The 20,713-nt window shown below is 43.5% G+C and overlaps 1 protein-coding gene across 8 annotated transcripts in view; it reads right to left on the bottom strand.

Annotated features, from left to right (window-relative positions):
* TENM1 (teneurin transmembrane protein 1) overlaps positions 1-20,713 on the bottom strand; it is a 332,266-nt gene that overhangs the window by 160,439 nt on the left and 151,114 nt on the right. For 5 of the 8 annotated variants that reach the window (XM_063141817.1, XM_063141823.1, XM_063141820.1 and 2 more), the window contains 5 exons: positions 16,968-17,173; positions 9,517-9,727; positions 5,216-5,317; positions 2,404-2,598; positions 3-203 (listed from right to left, as the gene is read on the bottom strand). In XM_063141817.1, the coding sequence (XP_062997887.1) occupies positions 3-203; positions 2,404-2,598; positions 5,216-5,317; positions 9,517-9,727; positions 16,968-17,173 (915 nt within the window). The remainder of the gene's footprint in view (positions 1-2; positions 204-2,403; positions 2,599-5,215; positions 5,318-9,516; positions 9,728-16,967; positions 17,174-20,713) is intronic. The other 3 variants (XM_063141818.1, XM_063141822.1, XM_063141825.1) reach the window with 1 other exon arrangement.

Genomic DNA, 20,713 nt, shown 5'->3' with positions numbered 1-20,713 from the left:
ACCTGTTGAGCAGTCAGAACCTGTCCACTTCGGGTCACAGTTACACACTCCGGTATCCAAGAGAAAGGTGCCATGACCCGAACACTGTTCTTGGCAGATGGGAAGCGATGTTTCGCAGTTGACTCCGCCCCAGCCCATAGAGCAATGGCACTCCCCTTGCACACAGACGCCATGACCGGAGCACATCGGGTCTAAACAGTCCTCTGGAAAGTGAGAGAGGGAGACAAGAGCATTAAATACCCAAAACACAAAGCTGGTTAAGTACATGTATTTATTTATCTCAGACCAAGGGTCCATCTAGTGCAGCACTCTGTTCACACAATGGCCAACCAGCCATCAGCCAGGGATGAACAAGCAGGACATGGTGCAACAGCACCCTCCCACCCATGTTCCTCAGCAACTGGTGCACACAGGCTTATTGCCTTGAAATACTGGGGATAGCACACAACCATCAGGGCTAGTAGCCATTGATGGCCTCTGCCTCCAGGAATTTATCCAACCCCCTTTTGAAGCCATCCAGATTGGTGGCTGGAAGGAACACAGTGTTGGCCTCCAGGGGCCACCACACTGAAGGCTCTTCTCTGGGTGGACTCCAGTCAGACCATAGGTCCATGTGGAAATAGCAGGAGCATGCTCTCTGATGACCTCAGTAAGCAGGCAGGTTGGTAAGGGAGAAGGTGCTCTCTCAGGTATCCTGGTCCCAAATTGTTTAGGGCTTTGTACACTAGAACTAAAACCTTAAACCTGGCTCAGTAGCGAATAGGCAGTCAATAAAACACATGCTTTTGGTGCTGTGTATCTTAATGGGGTTAGTTTTATGAGGGGAAAGGTCAATTCACGCATTATCCCAAGCCACGTCTTTTTCCTGTCCTGACTACAAGTGGGCGTCCAAAGGACACAATGGGCACTTGAGGATGTCTTAGTCAAGCTGAGAATGCAAGACCTTGGAGAGCTCCAGATATATAACTTGCTCCAACAGGGTCTGGAACTCAACTAGGCAAGGGAAAAGGAGTCTGCTGGCTCCAGTTTTGGTGGGGCTGTGAAACCATTCCAGGTTCAATCAGAACAAGCCAGAAGGAGTTATTGAAGGTGCTGAACCCTGGATAGCTCCCTTAGAGTTCTGGCTGGTCCTGGCTAAAATCTGGAATGGATTTACAGCCCCATTGAAATCAGATCCACTGCCTTTAGATTTCTGGCTCGTCCTGACGAAAGCCCGGAATGGATTCACAGTTCCACTGACATCGGAGCCACCAGCCTCTACTGTTCAGTAGGTAAATCTCAGAAAAGGCATTAGAAACTATGATTAAAATTGTTGTTTTTAAATGGATAGTGTTGTTTTTATACTGTTTTTATGGTTTTTAAATTTTGTATACTTTTAATGTTTACCATTTTTAATTGTTGTAAACCACCCAGAGAGCTTCGGCTGTGGGGCAGTATATAAATGTAATAAAATAAATAAATAAATAAATTGTCCAGCTTTTTTGTAAGCATTTTTTTAATGACATGGAAGGCCTCCTGTTTTTCAACGGAATATTTCCTTGACTAGAAAAATCAATCTTTCCACTGAAGGAAATAATTTGGAGATGAATCACCCCATGCTATGCACTTTCGACATTAACTAATCTTGATTGGCTGGTGTTTTTCTTAATTGGCTGGTATGCGTGCATTTTCTCTCTCTAAACAACGGGAAAAATTCATCATCCATTTAATGTTCATATGTCACAAAAAATATTTCTCTATGCCATAAAATAATGCAAGTGGTAAGTTGAAAGTTCATAGGTAGGGAAGACAAAGTCTGAAACTTCAAACTAAGCTCAGCACATAAGAAGCAGGTATGTAGTCTAGGTCAGGGAGATGGCCAGGTTCCAAAAGATAACAGTCTAATGAAAGCGGTGGGGGAGGCAAGGTGCAGGAGTTTCCATCAGAATGTTACATTTTTTGGTTATAAATGTAAAATTCAATAAAAATATATGTATTTTTTTAATAAAAGAAAGTGGATGGATGTCATGGGCGGTAAGGCCTCAGCACAGGAACGCCAGGGCCGAGATGGATGGTGGTGGAACCAGCAAACAGAGTCCAGGCAGGGCCGGAGGCAAAAGGCATTGTCAGGAGAAACAGAAGGTCAGGCAAAGCAAGGTCCAGGACTGCAGGTCAGGAACAGGTTGCAGCAGACACAGGAGATCATGTTGCTGCAGCAAAGCTGGAGTGGAAATGCAGCTCTTATATAGCCCTTTCCTGGCTGCTCCCAGCTGGGCTGCATTAGCCTACCTGTGAGTGCTTGATGATATGTGCCTGGATCCTGCAACTACTCTGCGGCCGGCAAGGTGCACTGCGGCCACCAGGTGGCGCTGCAGGACAGAACCTGACAATGGAACTCAACAAGAGAAAAACAGAGACACAAACCTTCCTCGCATATCTCTCCTTTATATCCAGCGACACAAATGCAGATGCCCATGATGCACGTGCCATGGCCGAAGCAGGTGGGATCAATGCACTGCTCTTCCGGAACATCGCACTCGGGCCCTTTCCACCCATTGCGACACACGCAATGGCCCTTTTCGTATTCTCCGTTCCCACTGCATAACACGGGGCAGGAATCTGCAGGAGGCAAGCACAAAGTTGATTGAGGGAGCATTAAAAAGGGCCTGATGTCATGTCTAACCCTACTGCCCCTGTTTCAGGAGAAGATGTTTCAGGTAATCAATCAGAATCAGATCCAGACCTAGAAGACGCAGCGCCAGACACCAGCCAGCCTGGACCAGTGGGGGAGGAAGCTCTCATGGGCGATTCTCCAGCTGGAGTCAGCCCCCTCCAGAGCTGATCTCCTCAAGGCGAAATCCTACAAACTCGGTGGGAATTGAGGTTTCTTCCGGAGGTGAGTGTCCCGACAGGCTAGCTGATGCTAGAGTCCGCCGGAAGCTCAAATGCACAGAGCGGAAGGAAGGCGTGAGAAAGTCAGTTTGATTATGCCAGAACCTGCCTCCGCACCAGGCTCTCTGAAGTTACGGGCGTTTGGGAAGTGGCTTCCTATTCTTCTTGAGCAGACAATTGTCTTGCTTAGTTTGCATAGTTTTGCCTAGGGGGACGTTTCCAAGAGGTTAGACTCTCTTCAGGTAGAAGAGACGTTTGTTGCTTAATCAAAGCTTTGTGGATGACTTAGCAGGCCTCCCATCGAAAGCAGGAGTGTTCTGAGAAACACGACACCCGACTTCCTTCCCCTTGTGTTTTTTGTGGGTAATTTGTATGGATGTGTTGTAGACATGCCAATAACCAACTAAGCCTGCATGATTTCAGAAGGCAAGGTGCAGGGGTTAGGGAGTGATGGTGAATGAAAATCAGCCTTAGGGTTTTGTTTTCTGCTTTCACGGAAACTTCAAGTGCAGTGCAAGCGGAGCCTTTCAAGTTTTGGTTGGTTGTTTTCAAAAGGGATTCCCTCCCCGCCCTATCCCTGTAGTGGGAAATTTCCTATGTTTTTTGTTGTGTGACTGTCACACAGACACAGCGCTAGAGTAGTACTTGGTGTTACCGTGGAAGACTATTTGTTTGTATTGAAAGCACTCTGGCTAGTGTACATGGCTGTATCACATGCATTGGGAAGTGTTGCTTAGGTTCCTGTAACTTGGGGGGTTTCTGTGCAACTGAGATACTGTTCTTAGAATATAGTCATGTTTGCTATAACTGATCAGTAGGTGGAGAAATTACATTAGGTGGCTGTGGCATTACCCCATAGTTCTGTTCCCTTACGTATGTCCAGCTTTGTATGTCTAGTGAGTGCAGAATGTTGGACTGAGTGGGTGTGGCTGATGATGCTGTGAAAGGGGGAGGAGCAGAAATGGGGAGTCTAGAGTTTGGGGGTGGTTGGTTAGTTGGTTGGGAGTTGGGATTGTCAGTGGTGTGGATAGTTAAAGGAGATAAAATTTTGAGAAATCTAAGATTACTGTTATTATTAAAACTAGAAGATTAAGCAGGTGAACTTGAATTTGAAGTAACTAAGATCTGTTAGACAAAAATGAACATTTTATTTTGTTTTGTTATCTCAAACCACATGTCTGCTTTGCTTTATCACCTGCTCTACAGTTACTTTCATAAACACCTTCTATGTAACCTTCAGCTGATTACATACACAGTAAAACCTTTTCAGATTCTAGTCTTTACCCTCTCATAGGAGGGAAAGGTTGTGTTTTACCCTACCCTCAGGTGGTTCAAGTGGTGGTGCTTGGCTTGAGGAGGGTTTGTGTGTGGCAAGGCCTGGTGTGTGAAGCCTGTGTTGTGACAGTGGCATTTTAAAACAGTTGATGCTATTTACAAGTCAATTGTAGATACATGCCCATGTCCTACCTGGTTGATCACCTTTCACAACTACTTTTTGCTATTTATTAATTCAGTCGTTTCCGACTCTTCGTGACTTCATGGACCAGCCCACGCCAGAGCTTTCTGTCGGCCATTGCCACCCCTAGCTCCCCCAAGGTCAAGTCTGTCACCTCCAGAATATCATCCCTCCATCTTGCCCTTGGTCGGCCCCTCTTCCTTTTGCCTTCCACTTTCCCTAGCATCAGCCTCTTCTCCAGGGTATCCTGTCTTCTCATTATGTGGCCAAAGTACTTCAGTTTTGCCTTTAACACCATTCCCTCAAGTGAGCAGTCTGGCTTTATTTCCTGGAGTATGGACTGATTTGATCTTCTTGCAGTCCAAGGCACTCTCAGAATTTTCCTCCAACACCGCAGTTCAAAAGCATCTCTCTTCCTTCGCTCAGCTTTCCTTATGGTCCAGCTCTCGCAGCCATAGGTTACTACGGGGAATACCATTGCTTTAACCATGCGGACCTTTGTTGTCAGTGTGGTGTCTCTGCTCTTAGCTATTTTATCAAGATTTGTCATTGCTCTCCTCCCAAGAAGTAAACGTCTTCTGATTTCCTGGCTGCAGTCAGCGTCTGCAGTAATCTTTGCACCCAGAAATACAGAGTCTGTCACTGCCTCCACGTTTTCTCCCTCTATTTGCCAGTTGTCAATCAAGCTAGTTGCCATAATCTTGTTTTTTTTGAGGTTTAACTGCAACCCGGCTTTTGCACTTTCTTCTTTCACCTTTGTGTGTATTGAATGCCAATTCACAATTAGTATTTCTCACAACTACTAAGAAATACTAATTGTGAATTGGCATTCAATACACACTGTGTGTGTGTGTGTGTGTGTGTGTGTGTTTAATTGTCAATCCCTACCTCGTGCACAGTCAGGACCAAGGAATCCTGGGAAACAGTGGCAGTGACCAGAGATGCATTCACCATTCCCATTGCAGTTAGTGGAACAGTCATCCATGACTTCTGTGGATACAAAGATAAAGCAAAACAACAAGTGCAACACAAAGTGAAAGAGCGATTTCTGAAATGGGATGCGAACAATATACATATATTGGCTGTGTTTGCATGGGACACTAAGCCAGGATTCTGGAAAATCTCAGCTGATTATGCTGTATACATACTCCCACTTTGATCTTCCACCAAGTGTGAGTGGTTTGATGAGTATATTGTCTGGACTCGGAATGGTGGCTTTAGAAGCCAGGATGGTAAACCAGGGTTTGTTCTTGGCTTATGGATTCTAGTATTTTTGGAAGCTGGAGTCAAAAACATCTGGGAGTTCCAGCTGGGGAAAGTTGGGCTAAGCAAACCATTTATGGTTTGTTTTACTGTTTATGCTAGTAGGAGATGCCATGTGGGAACAAACTGCCTACAAACTCCTGGATTACCATTCCTTTCCAATATGACCATCAGGCTTGATAGGTTCAGGCTTGATAGGTTAGAAAAACAAATGGAGTTCTATTCTGTGATGGAAAGAGTTTACTCTGAGTCTTCATATTCAATTCCCCATCACTGAAATCATCTGGAGAGACCAAGTACTGATGGACTCAGTACCTCCTCACTACACTTAAAATCTGTCCATTATTATTTCCCTATTTTGTTTAAATAGAGTTCTCTGGTACATTCAATCCAGAATTCCATTGTCATTCATTCATTTCAGAGAAGCATCCTACTTTTAGCTTAAGGGCAATCAGTGGTGGAATTTGACCAGGAAAAGGTAAGTGTTACCAAGGTCAAATGCCCTACTCTGAAGAAAGATTGTATACCTGATTTTACCTTTCCAGGGGATTTGTTCCTATGCCCTACAAAGTAGTCAGCTTTATTTGAGACTGGCAGTCACAGGAATTAATCCTGTGATGCAGCTTCTAGAAGAACAAGGTATCCTTTTGATTGGCCCAGATCAGTGTACACTTTCTGCCAAGGGAATTCTGGTGTATCATATTCCATTTTGAAGGTACTCCTATAACATTCTGATGTAACTCTAGGGACTTAAACACAGGAAAGTTCAACAGAGCCATAGTCTGGAGTTTGAGTTATAATGGAAGGATATACATCTAAAGGTATATTTAAAACATTTGACAGACGGAGTATCTTCCCATCAATTATTTGCACATGCAAGTTCAGATTGTTTGAAGGAACAAATAGGGCAACAGAGTTGGAAAGGGATATGGAAACAACGAGTGTTGAGAAATATGTCCGTGAGGATAAAAGAAAATTATTACAAGCTTGTCTGGAGGTGGTACCTAACCCCTGTGAAACTAAATAAAATAAATAAGATGAATTCAGCAATATGTTGGAGAGGTTGTCAAGAGAAAGGATCGTATTTACATATGTGGTGGGAATGTGAATTTGTACAAAAATTATGGGAAATGGTGTTTAAAGAGATAAAAGAAATTATAGGAATGGAGATTCAAGAGACACCTATTGTAGCATTATTATCAGTTTATGGAGAATTGAATTGTAATCAAGAGACAAAAGAATTGATAACGAACTTGTTAACAGCCGCAAGACTAATGATATCCAGGAACTGGAAGGTTCAAGGGGATTATCATATAGAAGATTGGTATAAAGAAATATGGGATATTGCTATTAATGATAAATTAACATGTAACATGAAAGTTAGAAGAGGAATGATAAAAATGAATGATTTTGAATAGGGATGTGCTCCGCTCCGATTAGGACCGTAGAAGCAGTAGCGGATTGGCCTGCTCCGCCTTACCCAGAGGCGGAGTAGGAGCGGACCGCGGACCCCCTAGAAGCAAGGCGAAGAGAAGCACCCATTTTTCGGAGCTCCGAGTTCAGGCGGAGCGCTCCGGTCGCCATCTTGAAAACATTTCGCCATAGGATTGCATTGCGGCAAATAATCGCGCATAACTACGTTGTTTTTGAAGCTATCATTCTGAAAATTCTTGTGCACAGAGAGTCGTGGATGGGGGTCATTTTGAGACCACTCTCACCTCTCTGCGTTGTCTGGGTCGCGGGCTATATTTTTGTGAAAATCGGGTCAACTGCGCGGCTCAAACGGCGTTTGGCTTTTCGCCCATAGGATTGCATTGAGGGAAAGAATCGGGGATAACTGGGGGGGGGTTTAAGCTATCATTCTGAAAATTCTTGTGCACAGAGAGTCGTGGATGGGGGTCATTTTGAGACCACTCTCAACTTTCTGCATCGTACGGGTCGCGGGCTATATTTTTGTGAAAATCGGGTCAACCGCGCGACTCAAACTGCGTTTTCGGCTTTTCGCCCATAGGATTGCATTGAGGGAAAGAATCGGGGATAACTGGGGGGGGTTTAAGCTATCATTCTGAAAATTCTTGTGCACAGAGAGTCGTGGATGGGGGTCATTTTGAGACTACTCTCAACTTTCTGCATCGTACGGGTCGCGGGCTAGACATTTTTAAAAAATCGGCGGGAAAAATACCTTTTTCAAAGGGCTGAGGGGCAGAGTCAGCTCCCGGTCATGATGATCCCAAAGTTGGAGGAGGGCATAGGCAAAACGGGTAACTTGGGATTCTGGGAAACTTCTCTTTCTTCATCTGAACGGGCTTTTCCCCGTGTTTTTTAACACAGTAGCCCCACCAAATGCACAAACACAACCTGAAATCATATACTAAGCCAAGAATAAGAGATAGAAACACAGCACTGCTCCCCACCCTAACTTTGGTGAACAACTGAATCGATGTGGTGCAAGGGGATGAGCTCCCCTAGGGCATCTCATCGTGGACGTGCCCCCACTCTCTCCTGCACTGGAAGGCCATTAGAGCCTTCCAAAGAGAGTAAAACGGTGGAGCAATGCCTATCATGAGTTGAAGTGAATGGTCACTTTTCAGTGGTGGAGCAATGCCTGTTATGAGTCGAAGTGAGCGTTTTACTTCTTCTCAGAGCTGTTGGTGGCTGTCAGTGTCTTGAACTGGCAGCTACTTCCCCCTCCCCCGGGCACGTCCCCCTATTGCTGGTAAAAGACAGATATAGCCTTTTTAAAAAAATTCTTCTTGCTGTTTATTCAGCAACACTGCTGCTTTTAATTCCACCCCTCCTTTGTTTATTTATTTGTTTATTTATTCCATTTTATATGCATTACTGGCTTATCCTTGGCTCACTTCTTTATGCCCCCAGAAATGCCAGCTGCATGCCTGCCTGCCTTCCCTCCGTCCTCCCCTGCCCACCTCGCAGGGATGTTGTGTGTGGGGTGCCCGATTTTCAAAAATTCGCCAAAAATCAGGGGATGATGGGATTGCTTTGAAACTTGGCGTGCGTGTGTATATCCCCATGAGGTGTCATGGTGCCAAACATGAGGTTTCTAACTTGAACAGAAAAAAAGTTGTATAATTTTTTAGCTTTCAATGCAAGCCTATGGGGGGGGGAAACGGAGCTCCAGATCCGGATCCGGAGCTCCGGGCAGAGCGGAGCGGAAGTGGGCGGAGCGGAAGTGGGCGGAGCGGCCCGATCCGGAAAATGGCGGATCTGCAAGTGAAGCGGAGCGGGGGGTCCGTGCACACCCCTAATTTTGAAGGAATATGGAAACAGTTCTTGGAATTTGTACTATTAAAGGGGAGAGGGAAAACACCTCCAGAGGAAGTAATGAGATTTTGGAAATATGAATAAGATCCCGTGGTTGGGGGGAGCACACTTTTGTTAATTATGATTATGTTAAATGGAATTAAGTTAGAATATATGTTTATTAAATTGTTTACTTTATATTATTGTGTATTATGGGGTATTGTTTTATATTGTATTGTTGTATTGTTTGGATGTTTCAAAAAATTAATAATAATAAAAAAAGTTCAGACTGTGAGACTTTAGTTCCTTGCCCCTAATTTAGTTCAGTTGGCATCACCTACAGATCTGACAGCCTGTTGGCCCACTCCCAAAGCTAGGATACAAGGCATCAATTTAGGAACCATCGTCATATATGTCAGCTTAAAATAAGAATCTCGGTAATCTAATATTTATTAAGCTAACAAATTAATAATTATTGGTTTATTATAATTATAATATTTATAATTATTATGTTTACAGTGTATTAATATTTATAGTGATTGGATTTATAAACTATAATTATTAATTTATTATTTATAAATATTAGATTTATAATTAACTCTAAGATTTATTTATAAAGTCTCAGGAATCCAATATTTATGAGGGTGAGAAAATGCTGGTCTTACCAATTGCAGTTGTCAACATAAGCACTTGTTCCATTTTCTTGCCGTCGTTGTAAAATGCCATGTGCCAAGCACCTTGGTCCATGTATTCTATGAAACCGGTTTCTTGCATGGACATTAAGATCAGATTCCTGGGGGCGTGCTGAGATTCTTCCAAATGTCTTGGTTCCTGCTTAATTAACTGTTTGCCATCCATCAGCTTTACAAAATCAAACTGAAACAACAAGTGGTAAAAATGATCGAATAAAGTTGTGTTTACTCTCCCACTGTGCCAGCTTCTTATTCTTTCCAGCCCTTGAAAGTTAGTTCTAAAACCAAAATGTTTAGAGACTTTGCAATGCAGCCTGTTTTCCCTCCTAGCTTGTTAAAAACAAGCTGCTTTAGTGCTCTCTGTAAATGTGTTGCCGATGATCTGGGTAGAATCGAAGTATGGATATAATCACAACGACTGAAGCAACAAGCATTTTAATCAGCTGTCAAGTTTATGCTGAAAATGTAGGTAATTACACAGCCGATAAAGTACACCCTTAAGCTAAGCTTCTTAGATGGTCATCAAATACAGATAGGCCCAAAGGGAGTTGTGAGTCAAATAACACATTCCCAATTTTAGGGGAGTGAACGGAGTTCACTGGTAGAGCACATGCTTTGCATACAGAAGGCTTCAGGTACAGTCCTGGGAATCTCCAGTTTGAAGGATCTCAGGTAACCAAGCAAGAAAAGTTTTGTACCAGAAAACCTGGAGAGCAACTGCACTGGGCTAGAAGCTTCAGTGAATTGATTTTGTATAAGGCATATAAATTTATTAATTTATTTATTTAATTTATAGCCCACCTTTTTTCCTCCAAGGAACCCAAGGCTGCATACATAATCCTCCTCCTCTCCATGTTATCCTCACAACAATGACCCTGTGAAGTAGGCTGGGCTGAGAGTCTGTGACTGGCCCAAAGTCACCCGGTGGGTTTCCATGGCCCAGTGGGGACTAGAACCCAGATCTCCTGATTCTCAGTCTGACACCTTAGCCACTACACCACACTGGCTCTCAAATTATACTGTTAGTTTTACCCTACCCAGTGCCTGTTTACCCTACCTTGTGCCTGTTTGCATTCTCTTCCCCTCCTTATTGTTTTATTATGATTTTATTAGAATGTAAGCCTATGTGGCAGGGTCTCGCTATTTACTGTTTTACTCTGTACAGCACCATGTACATTGATGGTGCTATATAAATAAATAAATAAATAATAATAATAATAATAATAAATATGTTCACACATAAAACCCCATGGCCAAGCAAAGATTCCAGAGTAAACAATTACAAAATTTAATCCTTCAGCTCCCATCACTCTAGTGAAATGCTCACCATTTTATCAGGTAGTGGTGGGTCAAGTTTTTTTTTTTTTGAAGTGGGCAGAAACTATAGAAAACAGGGGCCATGCTGGAGTGGCAGAGTGGAGGGGAGATACAATTAGCTCATGCAAAGAGAACCATTGCAATGTTCCTGTCAACCAAGGCAAACACACACTAAGGGAAGGGCTGTGCGTCCTTCACTCTGCACTTGTAATATTGCTGCCACACCAACACGTTTGCAATGGTGGAAGCATCATCATAGCCAATTAACTGCTTCTATCAAATGATCACACTGATCTTTCCAGCATGCACATGCCCTCTATAGGACAGGGGGATACACTGCACTGGAAGAGCAGCAATATCAAAAAAGTGACGCTATTTAATCATTTATTTATACATACAAGAATAAGTATAAATCAGACTCTTCAGGGAAGAAACTGCTTTAGCATTAGGGTGTTCAGTTCTAAAGAGGACTAGAATTTTCTGCGCAAGTCTTAAAAGTTTTGAACTTTGGCACCTAGGAGCTCCTTCTCAAGTCACAATGTGGAAGGTAGATGGGCCGAAGAAGTATACTGTGTATGGCAGAGATGGGCCAAAGGTAGTTTGGGATCTACTGGTCAGGCCTCATCTAGAATATTGTGTCCAGTTCTGGGCACCACAATTCAAGAAGGACGCAGACAAGCTGGAGCGTGTTCAGAGGAGGGCAACCAGGATGATCAGGGGTCTGGAAACAAAGCCCTATGAGGAGAGACTGAAAGAACTGGGCATGTTTAGCCTGGAGAAGAGGAGATTGAGGGGAGACATGATAGCACTCTTCAAATACTTAAAAGGTTGTCCCACAGAGGAGGGCCAGGATCTCTTCTCGATCCTCCCAGAGTGCAGGACACGGAATAACGGGCTCAAGTTAAAGGAAGCCAGATTCCAGCTGGCCATCAGGAAAAACTTCCTGACTGTTAGAGCAGTATGACAATGGAACCAGTTACCTAGGGAGGTTGTGGGCTCTCCCACACTAGAGGCCTTCAAGAGGCAGCTGGACAGCCATCTGTCAGGGATACTTTAGGGTGGATTCCTGCATTGAGCAGGGGGTTGGACTCGATGGCCTTGTAGGCCCCTTCCAAATCTGCTATTCTATGATTCTATGATTCTATGATCTCTCAGAAATTCACAGTAAATCTGCAAACATTTCTGACTCCAAATTGTTTAACAACAGAAACAACCCCTCCCCACAAAAAAATGTTAAGATTGCTGAAATGAAGAAAGCACAAGGGGAATACAAGAATGGATTTTTCTGTGAAAAGGCTGTGAGCTCCATTCTAATAGTAAGACAAATTATTTTATTCTGAGCCATGTGTCCAGAGGCAGGCTGGATCTGGTTGGTGGACCTTGAGGCTGTAGAGGAAAACACAGGAGGTCTTGGAAGCCTGAAGTCTGCCCACAGTGTTGAGTTTTCTTTCAGCCCTGCAGTTCTATTATTACGTACAAATTATTTCACCATGCAGAGACCATTGTTTACAAAGTTGACTCCCAGATCCCATTAAGAATGAATTAATAACCTTAGTAGACTGGAGAATTCATGTAAGAGCAGGTGATTTTTATAAGAGCCATTGCGAAACAGTGTGTCAGGTATGGGAACAAGGCCAGCCTTGTACTTAGTGGGTAGATTTATTAGGAAATGATTTGAGAATGCCAGATGTCTCTGCAGGCTTATCTCTGTAACAAGTTCCCATGGGAGTAGCTTGTTCTTGGCCTTGAAGTAGCTGGTTCTCTGGGAACTTCAGAGTGTTTTGGAAAAAGGTGGGGGCTGCTCTTCAAAGTGGGTTGTAACATCCCACCCTCTTGGCACGTGGGCAGTGGCTTTGAATAGGCCTTAAATGCTGGTGCAAAGCTAAAAAAACTTAGCTATGTTTCATCTCTTGATGCAACACCTGACCTCCCTCCTGCTTTGGATTCCATCTCCACTTGGGACTTTGAAAGCACTCTGCACATAGATGCTTTGCTATTTGGACTTCGCATATCTAAGAACTGTGCCATGAAAAGTCTTTTCATAGACTTGAACTTGCATATGCTGTGGATTCTGTTTTTGGCCAGACTCAGGTGGCAAGGAGTTCCCAGTCCTTAGCAGAAGGATTGGACACCTGGTCCTGAGGTTTAACCTAGGTTGACCATATTTTGGAAACCAAAAAGGAGGACAATGTGGTTGCCCCCAAGGGGGCGTGTCCAGTACCAAGGGGGCGTGCCCACCCGAACATAGCCTTGGTCACATGTCTGATTTTACAGCACACATTTAAGACAAATCTATTCTACATAACATCTTAATGTTAAAATCACTGAAATAAAGAACAAGTGAGAGATTCAATGTATCTGAAATTAATTTCACTCACTCCTACTTTTGTAGGTTTTGCTGTACTTTGAAGCTTTTGCTATACTCTGTGTGTTACATTCTCCCCTTCCCTCAAATATCTTTTCTGACTGTATCTTCACTCATTGCAAGCTGCTGTAGTTGTTAACAGGATTTGCTACTGGCCCCAGATCTGTTTCAAATTTGGTATGGCTAAAATACCTAAAAGCTATCATGGTGCCAACTTTCAGCTCTTTATCTTTAAAAATGACAGTTTAAAAAATAATAATTTTAAAACCTCATTTTTTAAAAAAATTCCTAAAAAATCAATGGATGAACGGATCTGTTTCAAATTTGGTGTGGCTAAAGCTCTACCTAAATCCTATCAGGGTACAAAGTTTCATCTCTTTATCTTTAAAAATGACAATTTTAAAAATAATAATTTTAAAACCTCAATTATTAAAAAATTCCTAAAAAATCAATGGATGAACGGATCTGTTTTAAATTTGGTATGACTATAGCCCTTCCTAAGAGCTACCATCGGGCCAAGTTTCATGTCTTTATCTTAAAAAATGACGGAGTTATAAGCATTTTTGTTAATTCCCATTAGAGCTGCTCTTTGAAAAAAAATTCGGATTCCCCCCCCCTCCCGGATTTGCCATCAAAAACCCGGACAAATCCGAGCAAATTCGGTCATATGGTCACCCTATTTAACCTTTCCTGAAGTCGTGGTAACAGGGTCAGCTCAGTAGTGGTAGGATGAGACTGACAAGGGCATGATGGATCTCTCTGCCTGGCTCCGACAGCTCAGAACAACCTTTCCTGGGACTTGGTTTTAGGAGATTGGCCATGTTCCTTTGAGGTGACAGCATATGCGGCATCTGGAGAAGCTCAAAGCTGAGATTGGCGTACCCTATTCACACACACCCCTCCAAGTGTTTGCCTTAAAGATTGTTTCAGAAAAAGGAGCCTAAAGCTTTCTAACCATCGTTCAGCTTTAAGTGTGTTTTGGAGACTCTGTAACCATTAAGCTTGTCTACCATGTGATTCCCTCAATAAAAGAAGTCTCACTGATGTGAGTGTCTCGTGTCAGCCAGAGGGAACAGGCATGAACACGACACAGTGTAAATGGTCTTGCCGTGGTGCAACAAGGAACAAAGCCAAATCAATGTTGTTTTTCTGAATAGGAATAGACCTTCATCAGCTGTCAAAGCATATTATTGAAGTGTTGGTTTGGAGGTGTTTACTTGTGGAGCTACATCTCTAAAGAGGAGATTGTGTGTTCGTACGTATTTGCTTTATTTATTTATTGCATTACTATACTGTACAAAAGCCGGAGCTGTCTGGGCGGTTCATAGAGATTCTGCAAGCGCCTGACTGGGTCCAGGAGTCTGGGAACCACTGTAAATAGTGTACTTCCTCCACACACACCCATGCCAATGGTGGCCATCAAGGCCGCATTGACACAAGGGTAAAGGCACGAATGGTCCATTTGCCACTGGGGCAGGAAGGGCAAGTGCATGACTTTGGGGCGTGGGTGGCTGGCTGCTGATCACTCCCCGGGCCAAGAAGACGCTCGCGTGGCCTGGTGAGCAGAGGCAGGTGGTGGCAGGTGAGCGCAGGTGGGTTTGCCCACCCCTAGCGGTTCACAGCAATCAAAATCACAAAATACATAATGAAATACAATATAAAACCTAAAAGCTCAAAATGGTGATATAAGAAGTCAAACCACACTAAAACCTAGCAGCAAAGCAGGGATTTAAAACACAGGGACATTTTTTTAAAAAAATAAAAAATAACAGAGCTAAAGGATTAAAATGCCTGAGAGAATCGAAAGGTCTTCACCTGGTGCCAAAACAAGTACAATGTAAGCACCAGATGAACCTCTCTGGGAAGCTCATTCCACAACTGGGGTGCCCCAGCAGAGAAGGCCCTCCTCCTGGTCACCACCCGCTTCACTTCCTTTAGTAGGGGCTCCTGGAGAAGGATCGCTGAAGCTGATCTTAGGGTCAGGCAGGAACATGGATAAGAGATTTGGGCCTTTGCTAGACACTACCTTAAAATCCAGGGGAGAGGAGGGGAGAGCCCGTGATGCAACTATCGCAGGCTGTCACCCTAGTCTACATGTTAGACTATATAGACAAGCTAAAGGAAAGACCCGTCGCGTCCACCATTTTTTTTAGATTTAAAGGGCCAACTGTGCAGGAGCGCACGAACAACGGAATGTGAGTGATTTTAAAAGAAAAATTGTTTTCCCTGCTCCCCCCACCCTGCGCGGAGCTGGGAAAAGCCACGGAACAGGCCACACACTTGCGGTCCCGAGACTGTGGGAAAAACCAGGGCCACAGGATAGGCTAATACCCCGGGGCCAGGCAGGGTTGATTCCTGCCTGAGCCCGATATCCCCTGTGCATCATGTGGACGCACAGGGACGATCCCAGGTATCACCCTGGGATACAGCCTGGTCTAGCAAAGGCCCTAGTGTGAACCTGGATGCCTTTGGGGTCCCCTACTGGCATGTAATAATGACTACCACAGGGAAGGCCAATTTAAGGAACACACCCAATCCCCAAAAAGCAATGTTTCTCAAAAACAACCCAACCAAAGCCAAGACTCCATGTACATATACAAAATATTGACTTTCTCCCCTCAAGATATCAAAACACATGTCGCTGCAAAAATGAAAATACATATTACAAGGTCATCAATCCAGAGCTGGAAATACACCATTGAAACTCATCTCTAAGACTCCAAAAACAGAACAATAGAGTCCTGGCAAAATTTCATTTTGACTGTACCATGTCTTTATCGAGTCACTGAATAAAGAAGTTCAATGTCCTTGGGGGTAAAAACAAACTCTGATTGATGGTGCCAAGAGGAGATCCTCCTATTCTTTCAGTAATAAGCAAAAACTCTTCAGTAATCCACAGCCTTGTATAGAAGTATACGCATTGCGTTATTATATATTCCCCTAACTGCAAACAACACTATATATCAAACAAAATCTCTTACCAATGAAACATCAAATACATGTTTGTTTTTTAAATCATGAACAGGTTGTCTCAAAATCCACTCCTCCTTTCGCAGTCCAAGGACGGACTGGATGCATTCAGTATATAGTCGTGTTTGCAATTAAGGAGAGTATGTAGTAACAAAATGGGTACATTTCTTTACAAAGGTGTAGACAACGGAAGATGTTTTGTTTAACAGGTAATGAATAGAAGGTTCTCCACCTAGCAATGCCAAACAGAGCCAAATAAAAAGGAAAAAAAGAGAGGTCCCACCCAAAGGACAATGCCATTCTTCACACAGTGACCTGATAAAGACCGTACAGTCAAAACGAAATTTTACGGGTACTCTGTTGTTATATTTTTTGGAATCTGAGACATAAGTTTCTATTGCATATTTTCATATTGATGTGTTTGTAATGTGTGTTTCACTTTTGTGTCAACATATATTTCTGTATATTGAGTGGAGAAGGTAAACATTTTGCATATTTGCATAGGGTCTTTATTTTGGTTGGATTGTAATTAGGGAGACAACAAGATCAAGACCACTGTTATGGGGTTCTGTCCAAGAGTTGTCCTACTATTGAGAACTCTAAATTGGCGAGGAAGGAAGGCAGGAAACTTGTTGGTCCAGAGGAGGTTAAAAAAGGAAGGTTACTATTGCACAGCCAATTTAATAGTAAACATTGACATCTATTACTGTCTCTGAAAGCATCATCCATCCATGAAATAGCTAACTTATCCAAGAGAATAAAATTAAAATACCTGTGTATGAGTGGGAGGTATATTGCGTCTGCCATAAATCCCAAGCAGAGAATCCTTTGCAAGTGAAACATTAAATTTCAGGTACATCGGGTGATGGATCATGATCTGGAAACGCCAGAAGAGGCCTGGTGGGATAGTCTGCATCACTTGATCTCCAATTTCAATTTCCCCCGTGTCTATTGCCTGTCCTTTCTGAAACACTATTTCTCCAGAAACAAAGAAAAAGAATAGTTTGCTGTCATTTAAAAGGCAGAGAAGAACAGCCTATTATTCAATATAGATTAATTTCTTGACAGAAAACCAGGCTGTTGGATAAAATATAAATCCACACACATTTGTAAGGAACCGTTGCAGTTACATAAATGATAGTTTTGAATATTTACAGTGACTGGAAAGAGCAGCAATGTAACTCCAGAAATGCAACCATTATGAGGCCCACAATTCAGGTGTGTAGATTCCAGAGAAATAAAGTCAACCACTCAACTAACCAATGGTTAGGTATATCTCTGATATGGTCAAGTGGATATGAGCAAGTTCTCCTAGCCCTTCTCTTGCATCCCAGATTTGAGCCTTGGCATTGCAAATGGATTCCAAGGTTGGTGGAGTACGGCACTCCGGTTCAAAGCCGTCTGTCTGTCCATAATGTAGTGGAGGGTCTGATGGGCATCTCTTGGGTCCATCACACACCTCAAAGAGGGCACAAGTCAGAGACTGCACAACAGCGCCTGACTGCGTTGGAGAGAAAATCACATGAGTTGGATCCCTGCATAAGCAGGGTCATTGTGGAGGAATACTCAACTTGCATGTTCATGGAAAATGGAGTTCCACACGGGAATATGCCTCCAGCATGTGAACCAGGGCTTACTCTTCCCTTTCTCTCCTGACTTTCTCTCTCCCTGGCCTGATACATACAATTTACTCAACACACAAGCCCAACGCAATGTGACATGAGTCATAATTTAGACCTCCATCTGGACTCATGCATGATTCTTGGGTGATGGTGCTTTTTCTGTCTTTCATCCTCCCCTATATTGGGCTCAAGACCTCTGAGCTCTGGCTCAAAACATAGCTGTAACTAGGGCTGTGCACACGCCCTCCCCGAACCGGATCTGGAGCGAGATACGGAGGTCCAGATCAATATTTGGAAGCCATTTTGCCCCCTTCCCCACGTACCTGCCTCCGAGGCAGGTAAATGGGGAAGGGGGGACAAAATGGGGGCTGAATAAGCCCCCTCCCCCTTACTTGGCTCTGCCGTCGCAGACGGCAGAGCCAGGTAAGCCCCCTCCCTCCTCCCCACTTACCTGGCTCCGCCGTCATCATCGCACGGACGGCGGCGGATGGGGGAACCAGGTAACCTCCCCTCCCCAGTTACCTGGCTCCAAACCTTTGGAACCGTCCAAATTGCTTCGGACCATTCCGAACCGCTTCGGATCGATCCGGACATCCCCGATCCGCTCCAGAACCGGGCTTAGGAGGTCCGGATCGGCCCACTCTGCTTCGGATTTGAGAATCCGTAATGGAGCAGAACACACCCCTAGCTGTAACCACTATGCTTGGCTACCACATTTCCAGATGGGGCTTGGAGGAAATGAATGGAAAATCAGTTGTTTCATGTTTCATTTCATTTATTATAGATTTATACTGTCCAATAGCCAAAGCTCTGTGGGTGGTTTACAAAGATTAAAAACTATAAAGACATACAATATTATGCATATATAATAGCTACAAACATATAAACAGACAGGACACACACACACACACACACACACACAATATCCCATGGACCTGATTAGAAACCTATCATATACTGCCAAAGCCTGGGAGTAAAAGAAGGTCATAACCTGGTGCAGAAACAATAATAATGTTGGTGCCAGACGGCCTTCACTGGTGAGTTCATTTGAGAATTGGAGAGCCACAACTGAGAAGGCCCTCTCCCTTGTTGCTGCCTTCCAAGCCATCCTTGAAGGAGGCACCTGGAGGAGGACCTTAGACAATGAGTGTAGTGTATTGGTAGGTTCATGCCAGTAGAGGCGTTTCCTCATAATCAACAGAAATAAGACAAAATGGCTCGTATTAAGGCCAAAGAATTGTTAGAAGTCAAACTGCATAAACCAAATAAGAACAACTCCTTTTGTGTTCGGAAAGGTTCAAGTATTTCAGGAAGGAGATCATAATTCTTTAAGTCGTCCCTTGCTATGCGCAGAGTCATGATAGCTAAAACGAGATCCCACCACCACGACAAGATGGTGCAGGTGATAGTAATCTTTCTATCGCCTGCACCAAAAGCTGTCCTGAGCCAGAGGAAAACTTTGAATGGGCAGACCTGGGGAGTTCTGATCAGTGAAGAATCGAGTATTACTACTTTCTAGGAAAGTGTTAATGGCCTCTGTTTTTACTTAGAAATTTCCTATTCTAAAAAACTAGGTCTCATTAAAAAAGAAAAGAAAAAAGCAAACCCCCCCCCCCCGCCCAAAAAGCAGAAGCTGTTATGTTACAAATTAAAGACTTGTTTAAAAAAATTAAATGGGGCAAATGAATACCTCATGGGGGTGTCCATAAGGCCTATTAACCCCATCATGGCGGTTCAGTGGCACTGCGTTGTTTATATGATGCAGCCACCCACTTGCAGCCGTATCAGGCTTTTGCCCGTGAAACTGCTTTTTCACAGTGACGTTTTACTGTGATTTTTTAAGTTGCTCCGAGATTATCATGTTGTTTCTTTTTCTGTCACTGGTGGCCTCAATTCGTGTTAAGCCTGCAGACATTGCTGGGGCAGATACAAGTCCAGAGTAAGTGTGGACACACAGAGCAGGGGACAAGCTTGATGAGCAAATGGCTGCTGGCTAGGGTGGCCCTATGGAAAGGAGGACCGGGCTCTTTTATCTTTAACAGTCGCATAGAAAAGGGAATTTCTGCAGGTATCATTTGTATGCATGTAGCACCTGGTGGAATTCCCTCTTTAATCACAGCAGTTAAAGCTGGAGGAGCCCTGCCCTCTTTTGTATCTGGTCAAGAGGGCAGGGCTCCTGCAGGTTTAACTGTTGTGATGAAGAAGGGGATTTCATCAGATGCTCCGCGAGTCCCTGCCAAAGGAAGTGAGGCAGGTGGCTACTAGGAGGAGGGCTTTCTCTGCTGTGGCACCTGAGCTGTGGAACAAGCTCCCCAGAGAGGTTCGTCTCACCCCTACACTGTACTCCTTCTGTCACCAGCTGAAGACCTTTTTATTTTCTCAGTATTTTAACACCTAATTTAACTTCAATTTAAACTTTGCTGTTTTAATTCCATATTTTAATCTATATCAATTTCTGCTGTGTGGTTTTATCCTGGTTGTGCTTTTTATATTGTTTTTTGTATTTGTGTTTGTAGACTGTTGGTTGTTTTGTACTGCTTTTCACGGTTTTAATTTTTGTGAAACGCCCAGAGAGCTTCGGCTATTGGGCGGTATAAAAATGTAATAAATAAAATAAATAAAAATAAAATAAAGTAATATATACAAATGACACATGCTGAAATTCCCCTTTCTATGCAACTGTTAAAGATACAGGAGTCCGGTCCTCCTTTTCATATGGTTACTCTACTGCTGGCACTGCTGTTTTTCTGGCCAGGTAGCCCATACTCTCCCCTGCCATCTAAATTTATCATTCCTGCCTCACAACAGCAATGCTGTGGGATGTTGAAGGAATCAGCTACAAAATGGCGGTGTATACACTGCCTGCCACTTTCGGATCTAGTCCCTTGCTCCACCC

This window comes from Elgaria multicarinata, chromosome 15 (genome assembly GCF_023053635.1).
Source record: "Elgaria multicarinata webbii isolate HBS135686 ecotype San Diego chromosome 15, rElgMul1.1.pri, whole genome shotgun sequence".
NCBI classification, from domain to species: Eukaryota; Metazoa; Chordata; class Lepidosauria; order Squamata; family Anguidae; genus Elgaria; species Elgaria multicarinata.
Note: the sequence above shows the minus strand (reverse complement) of the source record. Positions and strands in the feature narration are given on the sequence as shown.